The sequence below is a fragment of the Garra rufa genome, chromosome 13 (assembly GCF_049309525.1).
Source record: "Garra rufa chromosome 13, GarRuf1.0, whole genome shotgun sequence".
Classification (NCBI taxonomy): Eukaryota; Metazoa; Chordata; class Actinopteri; order Cypriniformes; family Cyprinidae; genus Garra; species Garra rufa.
Genome location: NC_133373.1, coordinates 30,324,412 through 30,346,878, shown reverse-complemented (window position 1 = coordinate 30,346,878; position 22,467 = coordinate 30,324,412). Strand labels below are relative to the sequence as shown.

The following is a 22,467-nucleotide window of genomic DNA, read 5'->3' as shown; positions in this document are numbered from 1 at the left end:
TATGACGTAGATGCGGTTTTCACGTTACTTTTCTCTTCGCTGCTCAGGCTGGACCAATCACAGTCGTTTGTGATTACTAGAAAGCGAAACATTACAAAAGGTACACGATCGATTTTCTTTTGTATTTCATTAATACATGTTTTGGAATTAGACGACGTTTAAACGATTATACTGTTATAGCGTACAAAATCTCCTAAATGACTTGAATTTCAAAGCCATCTGGCGCCCACAGGAAATAGTAATAAGCACGTTTACGTTTGACGCCGAGGAGGAGGAGCCATTGCAACGAAAAAATGGCGGCTGTGTTGCAGCAGATATTGGAGCGGTCGGAGATATCAAAACTTCCCAAAACTGTCTTGACGAAGTTAGAGAAGTATATTTCTGAACAGCAGTGTGAAGTTGATTGTCTGAAGGCACAGCAGGAGCAATATCGTGTGGATAATGGTAAGGTTATGCTGTTTTAATAGATAACATGCACTGTTTATAGCCACGGACAGAGAACGAGGCCTGTGTTTCATTATCGTTTTTAAGCTTTGTTTTTCCCTTTGGATATATTATTCTACAAACTGTATGTAGTGAAAATATGTTACAATTATTGCATAAACTTTCAGTTTAACAGTAAACGTTTCTATTTATGTTTATTACCATAGGCTTGTGTGCATGCTTGTTGATTCGTTCTGTTATGCTTTTTTTCCATATAGAACAAACGTATTTTGACATCGAGAAGAGGTTTGCAGAGAGTCAGGCTCAGTTTGTGTCCCAGACGCAAGAGCATCAGATACTGAAAGAAGATTACTGCAAACTAGGTAAGGAGGTGGGAGTCAAACACCTCTTCTTTAATTCATTCTGAAAAGAATGGATTTAATGTTGTAGTTGTACTTTTGTCGTTCTTTTTACAGAGGATGAGTTGAAATGCTTTCGAGAGAAAAATAAGGAGCAAACGTCTTCATACAGCAAACTAGAATCACAACAGGTAATGAAAGATCAAATAATAGTTTGATAGAGGAGAACTTCTGTGTCTTGTCTTGATTGTGATTCTGAAGAGGTGAAATTGTGCCTTTGTGTAGAATGAAGTTTCTAAAGCCAAAGATGAGCTTGAGGCAGAAAAACGAGAGCTTGTGCGGACATTGGAAAGGAGATCCCAGGAGATGGAACAGCAAAGCGGTGATTAATAAGCATTTTTATATGATTAATAAAAACTAATTTTTCACAGCTTATATGAAATTTGAAGGTTTTGCCTTGACCTGCTTGTTCACATACATTGTTTGAACAAAAATACAGTAAAAAGCAACCTCGTTTTGCAATATTACAACTTAAAATAACTGTTTTCAATTTCAGTGTATTTTATAATGCACTCAAATAAAATTTTATAAATGAAAAGGAAGTTAAATAAAAAGGCATTTATTTAGAATAAACATTTTGTGTTGTTATAGATGTATTTGCTGTAACCTTTGATGAATTAAATGTTTTGCAGATTAAAAGTGTATTTCATTTTAAAAATATATAATAAAATAAAATAAATACAGACCCCAATCTTTTAAACGGTAGTGTATAATATACTTATTTTTATTTATCTTATTTTTAGAGGACCTGAAGCGTCTTAATGACAGATTGGTGGAAGTCAATGCAGAGAGAATGCAGCTTCAGCTCAAGCTGGATGAGTCAGAATCCACTGAGGTTTCAATCAAGGTAAAATTTAATAAAATCACACTATTTTCATAGGAATCCACTATAATCTGATACCTGTATCATTATCTGCATGAATACTGACTATTTAATTTAATCTAGATCAGTGTTGATCTAGATCAACCTTGTGTCTTGATGCATTTGTCATCCACAGTTTTCTTTGTTGTGTGTAACATACTGGCATTTTTATACCAGGCCCTTAAACACTGATTTTTGATATGCTGACACTGTTCATCTTCCAGTATAAAGAGAAACGAATGGAGCAGGAGAAAGATCTACTCCAGGGTCAGGTGACCTGGCTGAATACTGAGCTGAAGGCCAAGAGTGAAGAGCTGCTGACGCTTTCCAGACAGAAAGGCAATGAGATCCTGGAGCTCCAATGCAACCTTAACAACAAGGAGGATGAAGTACTTCACACACTTTTTTATTAGAATTAAATGTGTTTTAAGCTATCACGAGATAGCTGATATGCTTTGAAATGTGTTGTATAAGTTCTCAGCCCATGTGCTAATAATCTCTTGGTACCTGTGTAGATTGCCTGCCTTCAAGATCAGGTGACCAGTCTGAAGGCGTCCAATGAGAACCTTCAGAGGCAAGCAGAGGAGATGATCACCAAGATGAGAGAGGTAAGACAATGACATCCAACGCTAAATTTATCAGCTGAATGGCGTTTTAGAATTCTTCATAATCTGTTGGACATATTTTGTGCTTTTAGGCAAAGGAACAGCAAGCCAGTTTGGAGGAGAAGTTCAGTAATGAGCTCAATGCCAACATTAAACTTTCAAATTTGTATAAGGTAAGTTTTAAATACTTGAAGAATTGAAGTATATGATTAAAGTAATTCATAAATAACTCAAGGTAATTCTAAATTCTGTTGATGATTCACAGGGAGCTGCAGCTGATGCAGAGGCCAAAAGTGAGGAGCTAAGCACAGCTGTTGATGAACTTCACAAGCTGCTTAAAGAAGCTGGAGAGGGTAAGTGACTCTACTGGTCAGACACATGCATGTTGACAATCATGAGGACCATTAAAAAAAACTAATGTTGATGCTTGTGTGTATTTACATATGTCTTGTCCACTCTGAACAGCACATAAAGCTCTGGAGATGAGGATGGCAGAGCTGGAGAGTTGTAAGGACAAAGAAATCACTGAACTGAAAGAGAAAATAAGCAGCCAGGAGAAGGAGCTGGACAATGCAAATGAGCTGCTGTCTGACAAACACAGAGGTCAGTATCACCACTTATTTCTTTAGCTTCTATCATGTGAAGTAGGAATTGTAATTTTGTTGCTTTTTTTGTTTGGTCGCCATTCCAGGAACTTCTTCAATTCTTACAGAGGAGCATGTGACCACAATGTCTCCCACAGCAGCTGCAGTTGCCAAAATCATCAAACCAGGCATGAAACTTACAGAGGTACTGACCTGCATTCTGATTTGTGATACTAGTGCATTGTTCATATTAACCGAAGCTTTTTTCAGTTTCAATATACCTTCTCCTATTTTGTGTAGATATATACAGCTTATGTTGAGACTCAAGAACAGTTACAACGGGTGAAACTAGAGAACAAACGACTGCACAAATACCTGGATGACATTGTGCAGGAGATGGAAGCAAAGGCACCTATTCTGAAGAGGCAGAGAGAGGAGTTTGAGCGCGTGCAAAAGTCTGTTTCCAGTCTCTCTGCTAAACTGGAGCAAGCTGTCACGGTGAGAATGGAGTCTTTTAGAAATAAAAAGCCCTGTTATGTTTTACACTGCCAATACATACTGCTTATGAAACGAATCTAAAAAAATGTCACTGATCGTTCAGGAGGTCCACCGCTTGCAGAAAGAAGCAGATGAAAGCAACAAACGCGCATCTTTGTTGGAGAGAGATAACCAGAGGTTTGAGGTGCAACTTGCTGACATGGCTCAACAGGTGATGACTGATGTCACAGCTTGGGCATCAATTTCTTAAGAGAGAAAAAAAAATCTATAAACCTGTTTCGATATCTCAGGTGCGGGTCCTCCTTATTGAGCTGGAGGAAGCACGTGGTAACCATGTGATGCGTGAAGAGGATGAGGTGTGTTCTGCAGATGTGAGCAGCACTTCAGAGGTGATTTCTCAACACCTGGTCACCTTCCGCAACGTTGAAGAGCTGCAGCAGCAGAACCAGCGACTCTTAGTAGCACTCAGAGACCTCAGTGAGGAAAAGGAGAAGGATGAGTTGGAGGGAGACACCATGAAGTAAGTGTGAGAGATTTAAAGAATTAGTTCACTTTCAGAATATAAATTTCACTATAATCTGTCATCCAAGATGTTTATGTCTTTCTTTTTCCAGTCGAATAGACAGTAAGGTTTTTGAGCAAAATGTTCTTCATTGGGAGCCATTGGGTTGCAAGATGAGTGTTTGTGGAAAATATAGCTAGATAAGATCCTTACTCTTCAGCTGGGAGAGTCATTTGAAGCTGCATTGGAACTGGAATTTGGACCTTCAACCTGTTGGCTCCCATTGAAGTCCACTATATAGAGAAAAATCTTGGAATGCTTTCTTCAAAGACCTTAATTTTTTTTTTGACTGAAGAAAGCAAGACATGAACCATGAATTGAAATATTTTTTTTAATGGATCTGTCAGCCTAATATCAAATTAAGTATTGACTGAGAAAACAATGCTTTTTGTGTGTTCAGACGCAGTGAGTTGGAGAAATATCTTGAGGAGCTTCAGCGGGAGTTGGAGCAGCTGAAGGAAAAGAGAACGCAGGATCTGCAGAAGGTTGACGCTGTGGCTCGACAAAGGGATATGTTCCGCATGCTTCTGACCCAGGCCACTGGAGTCACCTTCCCACAGGGTAAGTCTGTTAGTCTAGTCCAGTGTTTCTCAACTCCAGTCCTCGGGGCCCACTGCTATGCACATTTTGTATGTCTTCCTCATTTAAGGCACCTGATTTTGATCATCAGCTCATTAGAAGAAAGATTCATGAACTGAACTGAGTGTGTCAGACTCAGAAACATACAAAATGTGCAGAGCAGTGGGCCTCGAGGACTGGAGTTGAGAACCACTGGTCTAGTCTGTATTGCCATTGCAATTATTGTGAATATTCAAGACACTATAAGACGTCTTAATAGAAAAGTTTTATGTAGATGATTGAAGTTTTACAATCTTTTGCTGTGGCAGGTGCTGGTAATGAGGAGCTTATGCTGACCTCCACCCCTCGCCGTTCTCCATCTGTCACACCCACTGCAGGCACCCCTACAGGACTGGTTGCAACAGCGATAGAATCCACTGAGTCAGTAGAGGCCAAGGCTGCACTGAAGCAGGTAGGCCGGACGGAGCAGGCTGTCCACTCCTAACAGTGTTTTGTTTTTTGTTTTTCCATTGCTGACATTGAGACTAAAAACTTCTTTAATACCCTTACATCGAGCATAAACTGTTCAAAAGTTTAGGATTGGTAAGATTTTTTGTTTGTTTGTTTCTTTTATCAGCTTCAGGAAGTCTTCGTGGCCTATAAAAAGGAAAAAACAGAGTCTGAAAAAGCCTTTACTGAGCAAAGCGAGAAATTGCAGGATCAAGTGACTGAGCTCCGCTCTGAAAACATGAAGATCTCCACACAGCTGGAGTTCACCTCTAAACGGTATCCACTCATACAATTCTTTCCGTCTTCATGGTTTTTCTCAAATGTAGAATCAATAATTTGTTTTATGTGATGCGTATTTCAGGTATGAGATGCTCCAGGATAACGTTGAGGGCTACCGTAAGGAGATTGCCTCTCTGAATGAGAAGACTCAGAAACAGGCTGCAGCAATTCAGCAGAGTGAACAGACCATACACACCCTCACCCAGGACCTGCGATCAGCAGCTGAGAAACTCTCCAATGCTGAGGTGTCTTATTGGTTCATTCACTCAAGCGCAAGTGTCTCTGACCACTGTTAGTCTAATGATGTTTCTCTTTCAGTCTGAAGCAGAGAACCTGCGTAAAGAGAGAAACATGTTGAAGATGGTGGAGATCAGACTGACCCAGGAAAAAGAGTCCTTCCAGGCCCAACAGCTTGGCCAGAACATGCTGCTGACCAACCTCAAATCAATACAGGTGACATGCTTTTAGGAAGTAACTCAAACAATCTAATCCTTACATGGGATGTTTTGAGAACTTATTTTGTCCGTAAATAAATTTTGCAGGCAACTCTAGAGCGCTCTGAGACGGAGACCAGACAACGGCTGACTACTCAGATTGAGAAGCAGGAGCGAGAAATCACTCAGCTCCAGAAGAGACTTGAGAATGAGGTGGAACAGAAGCACCTGCTGGCACGCAATCAAGACGTAAGGGCCACATCTCTTTCAACACTTTTTTTTTCCTCCCTTATTTGGAACTTTTAATAATTTCCTTCTCTTTGACATTCCTTTGCATCATAGATGCAGCTGATGGATGTTAAGAAGCAGCTGGAGACACAGACTTCCCAGTATCACAGGACAAGAGAACAGCTTAGTGCTGCCCAACTCGAGCTTAATAACCTAAAACTGCAGATGAGTAGCAGAGAGATCCGGCTGATGTCCCCTACAGTACATACAGGTGAGTAGAATAATCCATCTCCTGAATAATCTCACATTGTATCAGACCACTTCGAACAGTTTATATTGCTAAGTTTACCTAACATTCTTTAAATTATTTGTTCAAGTTTGGTTGCTCAACCTTGTTAGCTTTAAAGACCAGAGCATTGTTGATGGAAAAGACTCTTTGTGAAGTTTTTGTTTTTCCTCTCCAGGCCTGCAGGGCAATGAGGGTGATATAGAGGCTCTGCGTGCCCAGCTGAAGCAGGCTGAGAGCAAGGTAGAAGAGCTGGCTGAACGGCTGAAAAACACCACTGCCAGCATGGAGCAGTATAAGGCCATGAGTCTTAGCTTAGAGGAGTCCCTGGATAAAGAGAAACAGGTTGGTGTTATGACAAAAATCACTATAGTATGCTCTTCTTAAACACCCTTTACCTTCCATAAAAAAGACAAGAACAATGGAAATTAAGTACACTCCCAGTCAAAAGTTTTTGGACAGTAAGATTTTAAATGTTTTTAAAGAAGTCTCTTCTGCTCACCAAGCCAGCATTTATTTGATCTAAAGTACAGGAAAAACTGTAACATTGTGAAATATTTGTTAATATTTAAAATAACGTTTTTTAATCACTTTTGTTCAATTTAAAGCATCCTTGCTAAATTAAAAGTATTAATTTCTATAATTTCTTTGCCAAAAAAACAAATTATACTGACTCCAAGCTTTTAAATGATATAGTGTATAATGTTACAAAAGCATTTAATTTCAGATAAATACTGATCTTTCTATTCATCAAAGAATCCTGATAAAATGTACTCATCTGTTTTAAATATTGGTAATAATAATAATCAGCATACTAGAATGATTTCTGAAGGATCAAGTGACACTGAAGACTGGAGTAATGATGCTGAAAATTTAGCTTTGATCACAGGAATTAATTACATTTTAAAATATATTCAAATAGAAAGCAGTTATTTTAAATGGTAAATATAGTACACAATATTACTGCTTTTGCTATATTTTGGAGTAAATTAATGCAGTCCTGGTGAGCAGAAGAGACTTATTTAAAAACATAAAATCTTACTGTCCAAAAACCTTTGAGTGGTAGTGTAAATATGGTTAATTTTAATATTTTATTTGATTGAATTTGTAAAATAAATAATAAAAAAAAATCCTATGTGTCTTTCCACTTTTAGGTAACAGAGCAGGTGCGATCATCTGTGCAAACCCAGGTGGAGGCATCTCAGGAACAGTTTAAACAGCTGGAGCAGAAACTCCTAGAAGCGGACAAGGAGAAGCAGAGCTTGCTGGAAGAGAAAAACAAAACTGTTGCTGCTGTGGAGCATGAGGTATTAAATTCATACCTCTGCTCACTGTCTTTACTCATTAGATCTCTGACCTTTCTGATTTAAAGAGCACATTCTACATTTTTCTTTTTTTTTCTTCTTTTTTTTACTTTTTAAGGTATTTTGCACTAAAACAATTTAGGGTTTCAAATTGGGGTCTTGTGATCCGCAAGGGATTTCTAGGGGACCATAAATCTTAGTCAAAAAGATTATCTTATTTGGGGGTTCTTGGCATCTGTAAGATTGAAAACAGAGTCCAGCCATCACAGTAGTTTACACAGTCGTTTACTGGGGTGGGACAAATAGATGAATAGATGTTGAAGGGTTAGTTCACCTAAAAAATTTAAATTTTGTCATTAATTACTCACCCTCATGTCGTTCAAAACTTTCGTTCATCTTCAGAACACATAGATATTTTTGATTAAATCCAAGAGCTTTCTGGCCCTGCATAGACAGCAATGCAACTGCCATGTTCAAGGCCCAGAAAGGTAGTAAGAACATCATTAAATATGACATCAGTGGTTCAACCGTAATGTTCTGAGGCCATTTTTACTTTGTGTGCCAAGAAAACAAAAATAACTTTATTCAACAGTTTCTTCTCTTCCTTGTCAGTTTTCAACTAACCCTTTAATGTAATTCATTGTTTATTTTCTATAATACTCTCTTTTTATCCATTCTAAGAGAACAGTATTGCGATTTATTTATACATTTTTTTTTATTTTTTTTTAGAGGCACAATTTGATTTATTTCTTGATTCTTTATCACAGTTGAGTGAGCTGAGGAAATCTCTTAGCAGCCTGCAGTCGGAGCACCAGAGCGCCCTGGAAAGAGCTGCTGTTGCTGCTGCACAGGAGCAGCAGGCCATCCTTGACAGTCAGGAGCAGGCTAAGATGGCAGCTGAGGCGCAGGATAAGTATGAGAGGGAGATGTTGCTGCATGCTGCCGACGTGGAAGCACTGCAGGCTGCCAAAGCACAGACTCTGCAGGCAGCTAATCTCAGACAGCAGCTGGAGGAGAAGGTTCAGAGCACCAGCGCACAGCTGCTAGAGGCTCGCGTTTCTTGGGAAGAGCAAGAGAAGATCATCAAGGTAAAGAAATTGTGAAACAAATGGTTGTTGTGGAAGTAGTAATAGCATTTTCACAATTTTGTTACTTTCTCCACATCAGGAGGAGCAGTCTAAGCTAGAGTCTCGCTGTGAGGAGCTGCAAAGGCAGAATACACTCCTTCACGAGCAGATACAGACTCTGAGTGGACAAATGGCCAGTCAGCTGCAGCGAGCCACCACTGAGAGTTCACTCAATGTCTCTCTGACAGAAGAGGGCAAGTCTCAGGAGCAGCTCCTGGAGATCCTAAGGTCTTTCTCTAACATGTTATGAATTTCAGTGATTTTTATTTTGCTGAGAGGACACTTGTAGAGTCTTCTCTAGTCTTCTCAACAGTGTCTTATTCCTTTGTGGTTTGCAGGTTTGTGCGACGTGAGAAGGAGATTGCAGAATCTCGGTTTGAGGTGGTCCAGGGTGAGAGTCTGAGGCACAGGCTGAGAGTGGAACATCTGGAGAGAGAGCTGAAGGACGTAAAGGAGAGTCTGAATGCGGAGAGAGAGAGGATGCAGGTTGGTGCATACTTTATTGTTGTTTTTTATTCCTGATACTAGCTGTACTAGTTAACTGCCTTAGTTATCTGCCCTGTACTTTCCTTTTGCCTATGCCTGTTACTCAGCCTGTTTAATTGTTTAAAGGTGACTGCAAAGACATTGGCCCAGCATGATGAGCTGATGAAGAAGACGGAAACAATGAATGTGCTAATGGAGACCAATAAGATGCTGAGGGAGGAGAAGGAGAAACTGGAAAAAGAGATGCAGGATACTCAAGACAAGGCAAGTTGAAATACTGCTTTAAAATGAATACTTTACACTTAAAGGAGAACTCCGGTGTGATATTGACCTAAAGTGTATTGAATCATGATACCGAGTGTGAACGTACCTTGCATATCTCATCTCGGTTTGTGTCCAGCAGTCCGAAATCTGGGGTCAGTTAGCCGATGCTCACAACAGGTTGTCAATGAGAGTCAACAGGGCATCGGAATAGCCATGTAAATAAATCACTGTTTTATGCCATTTACGAGGCACAAAGTAGCTCCACACCTCATTGGTAGACTTCCAAGGGCCCCGACGTTTAAAACGAGACATTGAGAACTCAGAAAAAGCACCGGTAGTTTATTTACAAGTAGATTTATACAGACATTTTCCACCAGGAACAGACCGGTCGCCCCCATCTTAAATTTAGTCACGATAAGTCGAGTGTCGAGCACGAAGGAAACTACAACCTGATAAGTTGATAACCTGATAAATTCCTTGGTGCTCGACACTCGACTTATCGTGACTAAGTTCAAGATGGCGGCGACCGGATTTTCTCTTCCAGGTACTGTCTGTATAAATCTTCTTGTAAATAAACTACCGGTGCTTTTTCTGAGTTCTCAATGTCTCGTTTTAAATGTCAGGGCCCTTGGAAGTCTACCAATGAAGTGTGGAGCTACTTTGTGACTCGTAAATGGCGTAAAACAGTGATTTATTTACATGGCTATTCCGATGCCCTGTTGACTCCCATTGACAACCTGTTGAGAGCATCGGCTAACTGACCCCAGATTTCGGACAGCAGGACACAAACCGAGATGAGATATGCATGAGATATCATGATTCAATACACTTTAGGTCAAAATCACACCGGAGTTCTCCTTTAAGGTTTTTATGTGCATAATTATGCGTGTATGTTACTTGACATGTAACAAAAGTGATATGTGCACTTTTAAAATTTAATAAAATGTAACCTGTATTTTAGAGGTGGCACAGTTCCTCGATTCGAGTACTCTATTTTAAAAAGTCCTCACCTGCAATTTGCCCATTTCGAGTAACCGGAAAAATACCGGAAATGGTGCGTTCCACTGACGAAAATCCAAAAAACGCATTGTTTTCCAAGGCTGCATGATATATGATTTCATTAAATATGTGGGTTTAATATATGCACTTTATGTGGGAACGCAGCGTGTACCATTTCATCAAATGTGTTGGGGAAATTATTTATAAACCAATGCAAACACAGGAGAATACATCATCTTTCTAAATATGCTAACTGTTCATCGCAATTTCAAAATAAGTTTAAAACCTCATATTTTTATATTCAAGAAATTACACTGGCTGTGGCATTTCTGTGTAAAGAAATGGCCAAATATTAAAGATTAAGTGGAATTAAATGTAGTTTAGTGAAATATTAAACAAGGATTGGATCATCCAGTGAAATGTAAAAACAATCGTCAGGCCGTTTGTGCCCTCGTCAGGCATTTGTTATAATGCATAACGTACATGAATTTGAATTACTTGATTAATCGTCAGAATAAGCAACCGATTACTAGATTATCAAAATAACCATAAGTGACAGACCTAATGTATTTGCTTAAAAATAATAATAACTTGGCTGTTTTTTGGTTTACAGGTGCGTAAATTGGAGTCAGACATCTTCCCCATGCAAGAGTCCAATGCAGAGCTGAGTGAGAAGAGTGGTATGCTCCAGGCAGAGAAGAAACTTCTGGAAGAAGATATCAAACGCTGGAAAGCTCGCACTCAGGTCAGAAGTTTGAGTGTATCTTGAGGTGTTGCCTTCAAAAACTATGTATTTGTCATTGGTGAAAATGACTTGGTTCTCATCAATTTATTATGGCTTTTAGCACCTGGTGAGCCAGCAGAAGGACACTGACCCAGAGGAGTACAAGCGGATGCACTCTGAGAGAGAAACGCATGTCAAACGCATCCAGCAGCTTGTTGACGAGACTAATCGGCTCAAAGCTGAAGCTGTCAGGTTAAAGCACTTCTCTACCTTCACTGGATGTCTTTATTTTTGTATTGGCTATTTTATGCATGTAGCTTTTTCTTTCTCTCTGCAGGAGCAGTGGCTCTTTGACTATGCTGCAATCCCAGGTGCAGAACCTAAGAGAGAACTTAGGGAAAGTGATGGTGGAGAGGGACAACCTGAAGAAAGACCAGGAGGCCAAAAATCTGGACATCCAGGAGAAACTGAAAACCATCACACAAGTTAAAAAGATTGGACGACGTTACAAAACCCAGTACGAAGAGCTCAAGGTTGAATATGACAAGGTGTGCAGGGTTTATGACTAAGAAAGTGATTTGAATTTGCAAATGTGTTTGGAGTGGAGGTCTGATTTAATCAGGTTTATTTTATTTGTGCAGTTGGTAGCTGCAGCAGCATCTGCACCGGCCCAAGATCAAGAGGCACAGCAGGCATCAGCTCAAGAACTTCAGGCCCTCAAAGAGTCCCTCAACCAATCAGAGAACAAGACAAGGGAACTGGAAGGACGTTTGGAGAATCTCAATAGAGTAAGTAAACTGCCTGGTTTAAGGGTTTTGACCCCCCCGCTTTTTCTTGGCTTCGTTTGTCTTTGGAACACAAATTAAGATATTTTTGATTAAATCCAAGAGCTCTCTGACACTCCATTGAGAGCAAGGGTCCTAAGGTGATGAAGAGAAGAATTGTTGAATAAAGTTATTCTAGTTTTTTTTGCGCAATAAAAAGTATTTTTGTAGCTTCATAAAATTACAGTAGAACCACTGATGTCACATGGACTATTTTGTTGAAATTCCTGGTACCTTTCTGGACCTTGAACGTGGTAGGACCCTTGCTGTCTATGGAGGGTCAGGCAGCTCTTGGATTTCATCAGAAATATGCTAATTTGTGTTCCGAAGATGAACGAATGTCTTGCAAGTTTAAAATGACATGAGGGTAATTAATGACAGAATTTAAATTTTTTGGTAGACTATCCCTTTAAATTTATTGATCAAAACTTGTGATATTATTCATTCAAAAACAGTCTGCACTGAAATGCACAGCACAATATTTAAAGATCAGACTCAAATGATTGGGTACTTTTTGAAATGCGATGCTCGTGGTTTGAGGTTTCTATTTTCCTTTGCAGACTGTAGGTGAGCGGGACGCAGAGGCACGCAGTGCACAGGAACAGGCCGCTCGTCTACAGGCAGAGCTATCGCGTCTCCGGCAGGAGCTTCAGGAGAAATCGTCTCAGGAGGAGCGACTCAAACAGCAGCTGACTGAAAAGGAGGAGAGGACCAAGAAGGCCATTTTAATGGCTAAGCAGAAGATCAGTCAGCTTACTGGTAAGAATTTACCATATTTTAAAATGAATAATCTTTCTCTTCTAGTTAGTTTGACACTGAGGTTTGTGGCCCGTGTTAGTTTCCTTTCAGTATTTAAATCTTTCACCTCTAATTCAAGGTGTGAAAGGTCAACTCCAGAAAGAAAATGAAGAGCTGAAGCAACAAAAAGAGGAACTGGATGTGCGAGTGAGTGCACTAAAGTCTCAGTACGAGGGGCGTCTGAGCAGACAGGAAAGGGAGCTGCGAGACCTCCGCGAGCAGCAGGAGAGACATGGAGAACAGAGAGATGAGCCTCCAGAGCAGGGATCCAGCAAGGTAACACTGCATAGTCGCCCAATTGCAAAGTTATAGCTGAACAAGTTTAAATGTTTTAAGTTTTTAATCTAGTTTCTCTTCTGTCTTCAGACCCAGGAGCCGCAAAGGACAACGGAACAGCGACAGATCTCTCTGAAGTCCACACCAGTGGCAGAAAGAGGAAGGTCAGTATTTTATGAGGGGTGGTGGGCAGTGCATGTTCACCTACACATTTAGCTAGTAGTCAGTTGTCTCATTTACAAAAATGGCCTTTCTACAAGTCAAGCCTCTCTACTTTGTTGCTTTTATAGTGCAAGCACTTCAGAGCCTCCAACTGCCAACATAAAGCCCACACCACTGGCAGCAACCCCCAGCAAGCCTCCAGCCATTCCAGGAAACAAATCCACCCCGAGGGCCAGCATCAAACCCATGATCACTCCTGCTCCAGTGCCCACCCCGACACCCACTGCCACAGTCATGCCAACCACACAGGTGGAGAGCCAAGAGCGTAAGTGTTGGACTGTTATCATTAGCTAAAACTAAAAACTTAAAAATATTTTTGAAGTAAACATTAACTAAAAGAAAATATTTTGAAAAATGTAACTTTAAATGTATTAACTAAAACAATATTAGCTCATTTTTGTACTAAAACAGATTTTATGAAAACTATGTAGACATTAAAAAAACTTTGCAATTAAAATAAAAGCATTATAAAATATAAAAGTGTAATATAAAAATAATCTGATTAAAAAAAGTATAGAAAATAGGTTGTTTTTCTATGTAGATATATCTTTTTTTTTTTATCTTAGTTGCCAAGAAACATTTTTAAATGTATGTTTTTTCATTAAGTGTTTATTTTATTTCTTTTAACAAAAAACAGCTTTAATATTTTTACGTAGAGGGATAGTTAACCCAAAAATGAAAATTCTGTCATTAATTAGTCACCATGTCATTCAAAAACTGTAAAAGAACACAAATTAAGGTATTTTTTATTAAATCCTAAGGCTTTCTGACCCTGCATTGACAGTAACTCAACTACCCCCAAGGCCCCCAAAAGGTGCATGCATTGTTAAAATAGCCCATGTGACATCAGTGGTTCAACTGTAATGTTATGAAGCTATGAGAATACTTTTTGTGCAAAGAAAACTAAAATATCAACTTTATTCAACAATTCTTGAATCTTCATGAAATTGATGTTAAACCACAGATGTCACATGGACTATTTATCTTAACGATGTCCGTACTACCTAGAAAGCTCTCTGTTTTCATCAAAACTATCTTTTTTTAATCTTTATTTTTGGGAGAACTATCTCTTAAACAGTAACAACACTCGTGTGCAAACAAATGGATTTTATCTTTACTCCCTTGACCTTGCAGCCATGCAGTCATCCGAGGCCCCGCTTGAGCATGTGACTGTGTATGGCAGTGCCAGCGGTTCAGTGCGGTCTACCAGCCCTAATGTTCAGACCACCCTGGCTCAACCTCTGCTGAACGTTCAACAGCAGAACCAGGCCACTGCGTTCATCCAGCCCACTCAGCAACAAACCCAACCCCCTGCTGAACCATCCAATCAGGAACCTCCAGCCGTTGTAATGCTGCCAACCTCACAGTTAGACAGGCCTCTTTCTACATCCACAGGGATATGGAGTGCCACCGCTAGCACTAGCAGTGCCAGTGCAGGTAATATAAATTAAGTCAACCAGATACAGTTACAGCACCTCACTCGAAAGATCATTTCTAATGCTGCATCCTCTTGTAGTGTCCGCATCTCCTAGTAGTGCCTTGAGCAAACGCCCCCGTGAAGAGGAACAAGAGAGCATGTCTGCTGACACACAGTCCCAGGATGAGCCCAATGACACCCCCATTTGCAAGAGGGTTCGCATTCATAGAGTAGGTCTGGAGGTAAGATTCATAAATAAAATCTTTAATTTAACTGAAGCATTTTAGGTCTTGTGCAACAAAATAACAGATTATGCATTGCAGGAAGAGATGTTGGCTGAAGACAGCACTGAGGCTGAGAGCGTTGTACCAGGTGAGAGCCAGGAGGCTCCTGACGCTGGACAGGTAATAGTAAGAGGATGTGTGTAGAAACTTCCTATTTGTATTCAGACAGCAGAAGTGTGAAACCAATAAAAATGCATGTCTGTGTGAAGGAGTTGGAGAGCTATGCTACTTTGGAAGAGATGGATGAGGAACCAGGACCATCTCAGTCTGTTCCTGGAGACCGACTTCTGCCCCATCCCTCTGAGATCCATCGAAGCCCGGAGGAGCCTGATCATCATGTCATAGTCATTGTTAGTGACACAGATAGTGAGGGAGACCACGAAGAGGAATCTGAGGAGGAGGAGGAAGAAGAGCAAGTATGTAGTCACACTACATCGAAGCTGAAATTTAGTGATGTTTAATACTATTATATAAACTGATTTTTACTACTTTAGGATTATGAGGAGGAGGATGAGGAAGAGGAGGAGGAAGATGATGACGATGAGGAGGATGGCGGTATTGGGGAAGAGGGAGAAGACAGCAATGAAGGGAGCGGCAGCAGAGATGGCAATGAGGCCTACGAGGGAGACGATACAGAGGTATACACCAGAAATGTGCCCCAATAAGAATTCAATTGAGAATGTAGTTTCCTCAATTTAAAATTACATTTAAAGAAACTGCTGTAGGTGTGGTTTTGTTAATATATTTTGTTTTTAGCCTGAATTACCCATATAGGAACTTTGAGGAGCTAAATTAGGCCCTACTTTAGAGTAGGATCTAAAACAGTTCTATAGGAACTATCAGTGTGTGTGCTGATTGGCCAAACGCATGGGAGAAACAGGCTACCTGGCATTTTTAAAAAGCTGTGTAAAAATACTTACTCTGCAAATCTGGAAAACGGCAATAACTGCATTTAGCTACCTGTTATGTATGATATGTAAGACTACAAGTTGTCATAGGAGATTTGGGCAGATTTGTGCTCTTTTAATCATCTAAATTGTGTGTTTACATTTAATCTCTGTTATCAGGAAACCCATGACACACAACAAAAACAGCTCAGATCAAGGCGTCCTCCATTCACCGGTTGTTGACATTTGTGAATGCTGTGAATAAAGACGTCGCTGTTGGTTGCTGCTTGAGGGGGAAAAATTGATTCTCTAGAAACCACACTGTGCTAATGGAATAATTAAATTTCTTTTATGTCAATGGGTATCTGTAGGGGCTTTCGTAGAGGAGGAACCTTTTCATCAGGGGTGAAAATCCTGGCCAATATACTGCAGAGGGCTGATATCCTGTAGAGTTAAGCTCCAACTTGCCTCAACACACCTGCCTGGAAGTTTCTAGCATGCCTAGTAAGAGCTTGATTAGCTGGTTTATGTATCTAATTGGGGTTGGAGCTAAACTCTAAAGGACACTGGACCTAGAGGACCAAGTTTGAACACCCCTGCTTTTCATAGTTCCTAGAACTGTTGCCAGAAGTACCTGCTTTTTGGCATGTTCACCCCAGGAACTAGGAACTCCATTGGAGGACTAAATTGCTACTACTTCTTAAATAGTTCTATAGGAACTACCAGTTACATAAGTGTACACTGATTGGCCAAACGCATATGAAACAGCTGCTATCCGGCATTTTTAAAACTCCAAGTACATGGAACATTAAAAACGGTGTTAATGACATTTACCTACAAGTTGTCATAGGAGATTTAGACTCTTAGCCCAACTTTTTGCTCCTTCAGTTGCGTAAATTGTGCATTTACGTTCCATCTCCACTGTCACGAAACCCATGTCACAACAAAAACAGTTCTGATCACAGAGCCCTTCGTTCACCGGTTAACGTTTGTAAATTCCGCAAATAAAGATGTGCTGTCTGCTGCTTTAAAGTTCCTGCTGGCGGTGCGGTTGCAACCAGAATAACGGCTCAAGGGCTCAAATTGGTTCTCTAGGAACCACCATGCTGGCTTGCAGGGTTCCCAGGGGTCCTTAAAGTCTTAATGTCTTAAATTCAGATTTGATTGGTCTTAAATATTTTTAGTCACATTATCGCTAAAATACCTTAAGTCTGATGGACATAATGACTGTTTACAATCATTGGACAGACCGAAGATTTTATTTAATTTTTTCTCCCCTCGTGGTAGTAACAGGTAAATTTTCAAAATGTGTAATTTATTTATAAAGTGATATAAGTCAGTAACATAGGGAGCTATTTCGTCAAATATATTAATGATTACAGATGTTACATTGATTTTAGTTCAATAAACATGTAGTTAGTCAAGTAGTTCTTAAGTTACTTACATTTTAGACACAGAACAAAACAGTAAATATTGTTTCACCAACGAACATAGTTCCAAACAAGGATCACAGAAGTATAGCACATCCTCCAAGCAACACTGAATGATGTTACTGAATGATTCAGAGTTTTATTTAAATAGTCAGTTTTATGAAACACTTAATGCTCTCTCGTTAAGTGACTTACTGCCACCTACTGATAGTTTAGTATGTTTAAAAGTATGCTTTTTTCCCCCCAGCATTTCTTATTTGTATATTATATATCATAAATGTATTTAAAACATTAATCTCATAACATTATCAATTGCAGTTGTAATTTTGTAGTGTAAATTATTTAATCTGACTGGTAATGGCTCTGTAGAATTTATTGATAAATTGTAATTTGACATGAAAGGTGAAGCATACATTTAAAAAGTAAAAAAAACAGGTCTTTATAAATGTAAAAAATCTGATTTATGTAAAAGCTAATAGAACACTGAAAATATTGCTTCAAATAAATTGTTTACACCACTAAAATCTCAGTGATGTGGTACCTTTTGTGGGGATATGTTGTGTGGGATATTGTCTCCTGATATGAAAAGTTCACTGTATATTGTAATAATAAATATCATTCATGACAGCAATGAAATGTAGTTTTCTTTTTACATCAAACACATTAAATATTACATATGTATGTAATATAAAGTGTATTTACATTACAGGTTTAGGTCTTAAATTTCATATAAGGTGGCATTAAAAAGGTCTTTAAAAGTATAAAATTTCACTTCAAATCTGCAGGAACCCAGACTAGTTCCTAGAACTTTGTGGTGTGAATGCTTTTGTTGCAAAGCCTGTGCTAAAGAAATAATGAAATTTCCTTGCTGTGAATAGATATCTACAGGGGCTTTCGCAACGGAAGAACCTTTTCATAGTTCCAAGAACTATTGGCAGAAGTTCCTGCTTTTTGGTGTGTTCACACCCCAGTAACTAGGAACAGTTTTAGTTCTAGGAACTCCTTTTGGAAGAACTAAATTAGCTTCTAATTCAGAATAGGGTCTATAACAGTTCTATAGGAAGTACCAGTGACGTAAGTGTACACCGATTGGTTCAAATGCATGTGAAACAGCAGCTACTCAGCATTTTTAATATGCCATGTGCATGGAAAATGATGTCAGCCCAATTTTGTGCTCTTTCAGTTGCCTAAATTGTGCGTTTATGTCCATGTCACACAATAAAAGCAGTTCCGATCACGGCGCCCTTCGTTCACCGGTTGTTGACGTTTGTAAATGCCGTGTTTAAAGACTTCGCTGTCGGAGAGTTCCTGCTGCCGATGTGAATGCAACCAGGAAAACGGCCTTGTTTTTCTAGGAACCACAATGCTGGCTAGTTCTTAGATCTACGTGGTGAGAAAGCCCCTTATAAATTAACGTTCAGTAAATTCCTTTTCTCATTTCAATTAACCATTGGTTGGGATGCAGTCATAAATTGAAAGTGAGTCAGTTCTTCGATTCCATTTACAAAGCCCTAGTAGACACGTGGTTTTAATGGAGCATAAACACTCAAGTTTGAACTGAACTTCAGAGGAGTTTGTGTCAGCGTAAGTTTCCGATGTGAGGTGTCTCATGACATTTTAATGATCCAACCGCAACTTGAAGTTATGCAATGTATTTATGAATAGCTGGTGCAACCGGCTCAGTTTGACTACACACCCCTTTACCCATATTTTTTTAATAATCGAGTCTAAATAGCTTTGGACAAATGCTCTCTTTGTATGTGCAAATCAGAATGTAATACTCAGGAAATTGACTAGTTCTCCCTGTTCTGCCTCTCTCCCACGCCATCCTTTTCAAGGGCCCAGATCCCACAGATCCAGGCACTGAGACAGAGGAAAGTCTTGGAGCGACAGACTCCACCCAACGCATGGCAGATTCTCAGAGCTGTAAGTCAACATGATTTAACCATCTGTCTGAAAAGGATGTGTAGTAGCGTCTGACATGTTGATCTTTCCATGTCTTTACCATGAATAAGATTGAGCCTTTCAAGCTTCATGAAGTCATTTTTGAAGTTTTAAAACACTTTCTATTTTCCTTTCATCTGTATGTGGCGTCTTAGTTGAAACTAGCACATTGGATGTTTTTGAAGCACCCGTCACCAGCTCTGCCCCTCGACCTCACCCTCAATCACCCAGAAGACCTCAGCATCCTCTTCCCCCACGTCTAAACATCTTACCCCCACCTATTCAAGAGTTGGGACCCCCTTCTCAAGTCCAGGTGTGTGCGAAAGTCTCAGTGTACTGTATGGCAGAGCTCTTAGTGTGCCGTTGCTTGGAATGTGCATTTAAAAAAAAAAAAAACTCATGTGTCTGCAGCGGCTCCCAGTTCGACGGCAGTCAGTGGGACGAGGCCTTCAGCTTACTTCTGGAATGGCCAGTAGTGCAGTGAGTCGCTTATTGGTTCTTGATTGGTTGTGTGGTGTTTTTATCTGAGCTTCAATGCTTGTCAATTAAACTCAGTGTGTTAATATTCTTCTTTCTTGGTTTTCCAACAGCAGCATTTCTATGAGGATGATGACAGGATGGTTCCTAGTACCCCTACACTTCCTCTTCCTCGCTCAGATGGATTTGCTGAAGCAATCCAGTATGTATTTTTGCCTTTACACTTCGCTCTTCACTTTTTTTTTTTTTTTTTAATTAGCCAAATAATTTATTTCTTCTGTTGTATGAAGTTCTCCCCAGGTCGCAGGTGTATCGCGATTTCGATTCGGTCCTTCAGATGACCTCCCACAGACTAGTTCCTCTCACTCAGACCTTGGTCAGCTGCCATCACAAGGTAGCACACATTACCTTAGATTGTGTTTTTTTTTTTTTTTTTTTTTTCTCCAAACCAATGACTAACAGCAGTTTCTGTCAGATATTGGTTGGTGTATTTTTAATGGCGTCATCTGTGTGTTCAGGTTTAGGCATGTATGAGAGTTCTGTATTTCTTGGAGCTCATGAGGAGGAGTCAGGAGGCCGAAGTGTGCCCACAACACCACTACAGATTTCCGCTCCTGGTACGTACAAAACCATGCATCCTAATAGAGTGATAAGCTATTTCGAAAAGGTTTTAGTATCCCGTTTTATATCTTATTCTCCTCTTACCATTTTACAATGTTAATCTTTTTTTTTTTTATCCATTCAGTTACTGTTTTATCAGACACTGTTGCATCTGAAGGGATCGAGCATGCTTCTCAGTCTGTGCCCATGGTGAGCACCTCCACACCTGGCCTTAGTGCTCCTGCAGGCCCTAGTGGAGTGGAGGACCGAGACGACATGTTCATGGATGCAGGAGACAGGTAAACATGAGCCCCTAAATCTGCCCACACAAAACGCTGCCATCGCAATTTACTTTCATTGTGCCATAAAAAGTTAAATTTATTGAGAGATCACAGATTCTATAATGGAGTACAAGTTGAAGTACAGTTGAGGTCAAAATATTACATACACCTTGAAGAATCTGCAAAATGTTAATTATTTTAGCAAAGTAAGAGGTTTTTTTTTTTTTTTTTTTTTTTTAAGTACTGACCTGAATAAAATATTTCACGTGACGTTTACATACAATCCACAAGAGAAAATAAAAGTTGAATTTATTAAAATGACCCTGTTTAAAAGTTTACCAACACAAATATTTTGGTTTTTCAGCATTCTTGGGTATTTGAACCCTTTCCAACAATGACCGTATAAACTTTTCACACTTAGGATAACTGAGGGACCCATATGCAACTATTACAGAAGGTTCAAACACTCACTGATGCTTCAGAAGGAAAAACTATGCATTAAGAGGTGAAAACTTTTGAACACAACGACGTGGACATTTTTTTTAATTATTATTAATATTTTGCCTAAATATCTTTCTCTTTTTATTTAGTAATGCCCTTCAGAAGCTACAAAATATACTTTCATTTTTCCCAGAAGACAAAATCAAAAAGTTTTCACTCCCAGCTCTTAATGCATTGTATTCCTTCTGGAGGATCAGTGAGTGTTTGAACCTTCTGTAATAGTTGCATTGGAGTCTCTCAGTGGTCCTCAGTGAAAAGATAGATCTCAAAATCATAGTTATTGTTGAAAAGGGTTCAAAAACACAAAAATACTGAATTTATTTTATGGGAACTGAAATATTTTTCTGAAGAACAGCGGGCACTTCAACTGCTCAGGACACACAAAGGGACTCATGAACAACTATCACTAAACAAAAAAGAAAGTACAGCTGTGGATCACTCCACAACACAGTTTTAAGAATCAAGCGTATGTAAACGTTTGAACTGGTCATTTTTATAAATTCAACTTTTTTTGTGGACTCTGTAAATGTCTTAAGTGAAATATCTTATTCAGGTCAGTACTGAATAAAAAAATACCGTGCATGATCCCTCTTATTTTGCTAAAATTAACATTTTGCAGATTCTGCAAGGTGTATGTAAACTTTTGACCTCAACTATATATGTGTATTTTAAGATAACACTGTCTGATAAATATTTCTGCAGTGCTGAAGCTTCACTTGAGGCTGTGTCGCAGACTGAGGCAGAGGAAGCAGCCCAGCCATCAGATGAGGCGAGTCTGCCTTCCACAAGCCAGGAACCTTCATCTAGTTCTGCAGGTACAAACACACTAAAATTTACACAAACCTCGAATATCTCATATCTGTTTCACTAACTCTGCATCTTTTCACTCTCAGACACAAGCAGCTCTCAGCCTCCTAAAGTCAGAACGGGATCTGGGAGACAGTGGACAAGTGGTCGTGGTTCTAGGAGCTTTGTAAAGAGAGGTAAGAGTATGTACAATTTGTTTTTTCCACTTGTCAAAAATATATTTTATTTATTCATACATTAGTTATTAACACAGTAATAATAAACATGATCAAGTTTGATTTGACATTTCTCAACTTTCTTGCTGTAGATGGCGTCACAAGTGTAAGGGGACGTTTTGCCAGGTGAAGCAGTTCTGGAGAAACACATTTTGAATGAACATCTCTGAAAGAACACAGCCATACTTTTTTTTCTCTTTTAAAGCTTCAGTCAATGTATTAAGTTTGGTTCGTTAGTGTAATGCTCTGAGCAATCCATCAATGTTATTTTAATAGTTTTACATTCGTACAATAAAATTGTTTTGAAGAAATTCTTTGTGCTTAATTCTGTCTCCAAAGATGCAGCATTACC

At 39.4% G+C, this 22,467-nt stretch overlaps 1 protein-coding gene across 4 annotated transcripts; it reads left to right on the top strand.

The window, feature by feature from the left end:
- Positions 1-293: 293 nt before the first annotated feature.
- Positions 294-22,426, top strand: tprb (translocated promoter region b, nuclear basket protein). Of its 4 annotated transcripts, none has more exons than XM_073852704.1 (50): positions 294-444; positions 702-806; positions 900-973; positions 1,068-1,164; positions 1,586-1,689; positions 1,929-2,093; positions 2,220-2,312; positions 2,402-2,482; positions 2,575-2,662; positions 2,775-2,912; positions 3,001-3,098; positions 3,194-3,391; positions 3,495-3,602; positions 3,682-3,911; positions 4,354-4,514; positions 4,841-4,983; positions 5,149-5,297; positions 5,383-5,545; positions 5,619-5,753; positions 5,843-5,983; positions 6,077-6,233; positions 6,427-6,593; positions 7,403-7,555; positions 8,320-8,640; positions 8,720-8,907; positions 9,018-9,165; positions 9,292-9,429; positions 11,042-11,173; positions 11,274-11,404; positions 11,490-11,700; positions 11,794-11,940; positions 12,537-12,735; positions 12,854-13,050; positions 13,141-13,214; positions 13,341-13,537; positions 14,407-14,709; positions 14,789-14,931; positions 15,013-15,093; positions 15,183-15,389; positions 15,468-15,611; positions 19,129-19,216; positions 19,390-19,547; positions 19,646-19,714; positions 19,828-19,913; positions 20,002-20,105; positions 20,230-20,328; positions 20,457-20,610; positions 21,796-21,908; positions 21,987-22,076; positions 22,208-22,426. In XM_073852704.1, exons 1-50 carry the CDS (start codon positions 294-296, stop codon positions 22,243-22,245), a joined length of 7,059 nt encoding a protein of 2,352 aa, XP_073708805.1. In that variant the 3' UTR covers positions 22,246-22,426. The 4 variants fall into 4 exon arrangements, with proteins under 4 accessions (XP_073708805.1, XP_073708804.1, XP_073708806.1 ...); XM_073852703.1 differs by having other exon boundaries at positions 19,825-19,913; XM_073852705.1 differs by lacking the exon at positions 19,646-19,714 and having other exon boundaries at positions 19,825-19,913.
- Positions 22,427-22,467: the final 41 nt, after the last annotated feature.

Coding starts and splice junctions, on each gene's coding strand:
- tprb (XM_073852703.1), top strand. CDS start 294: ATGGCGGCTGTGTTGCAGCAGATATTGGAGCGGTCGGAGATATCAAAA. Junction 11,701..11,793: donor TCAAGGTTGAATATGACAAG/GTGTGCAGGGTT, acceptor TTATTTGTGCAG/TTGGTAGCTGCAGCAGCATC. Junction 22,077..22,207: donor TAGGAGCTTTGTAAAGAGAG/GTAAGAGTATGT, acceptor TTCTTGCTGTAG/ATGGCGTCACAAGTGTAAGG.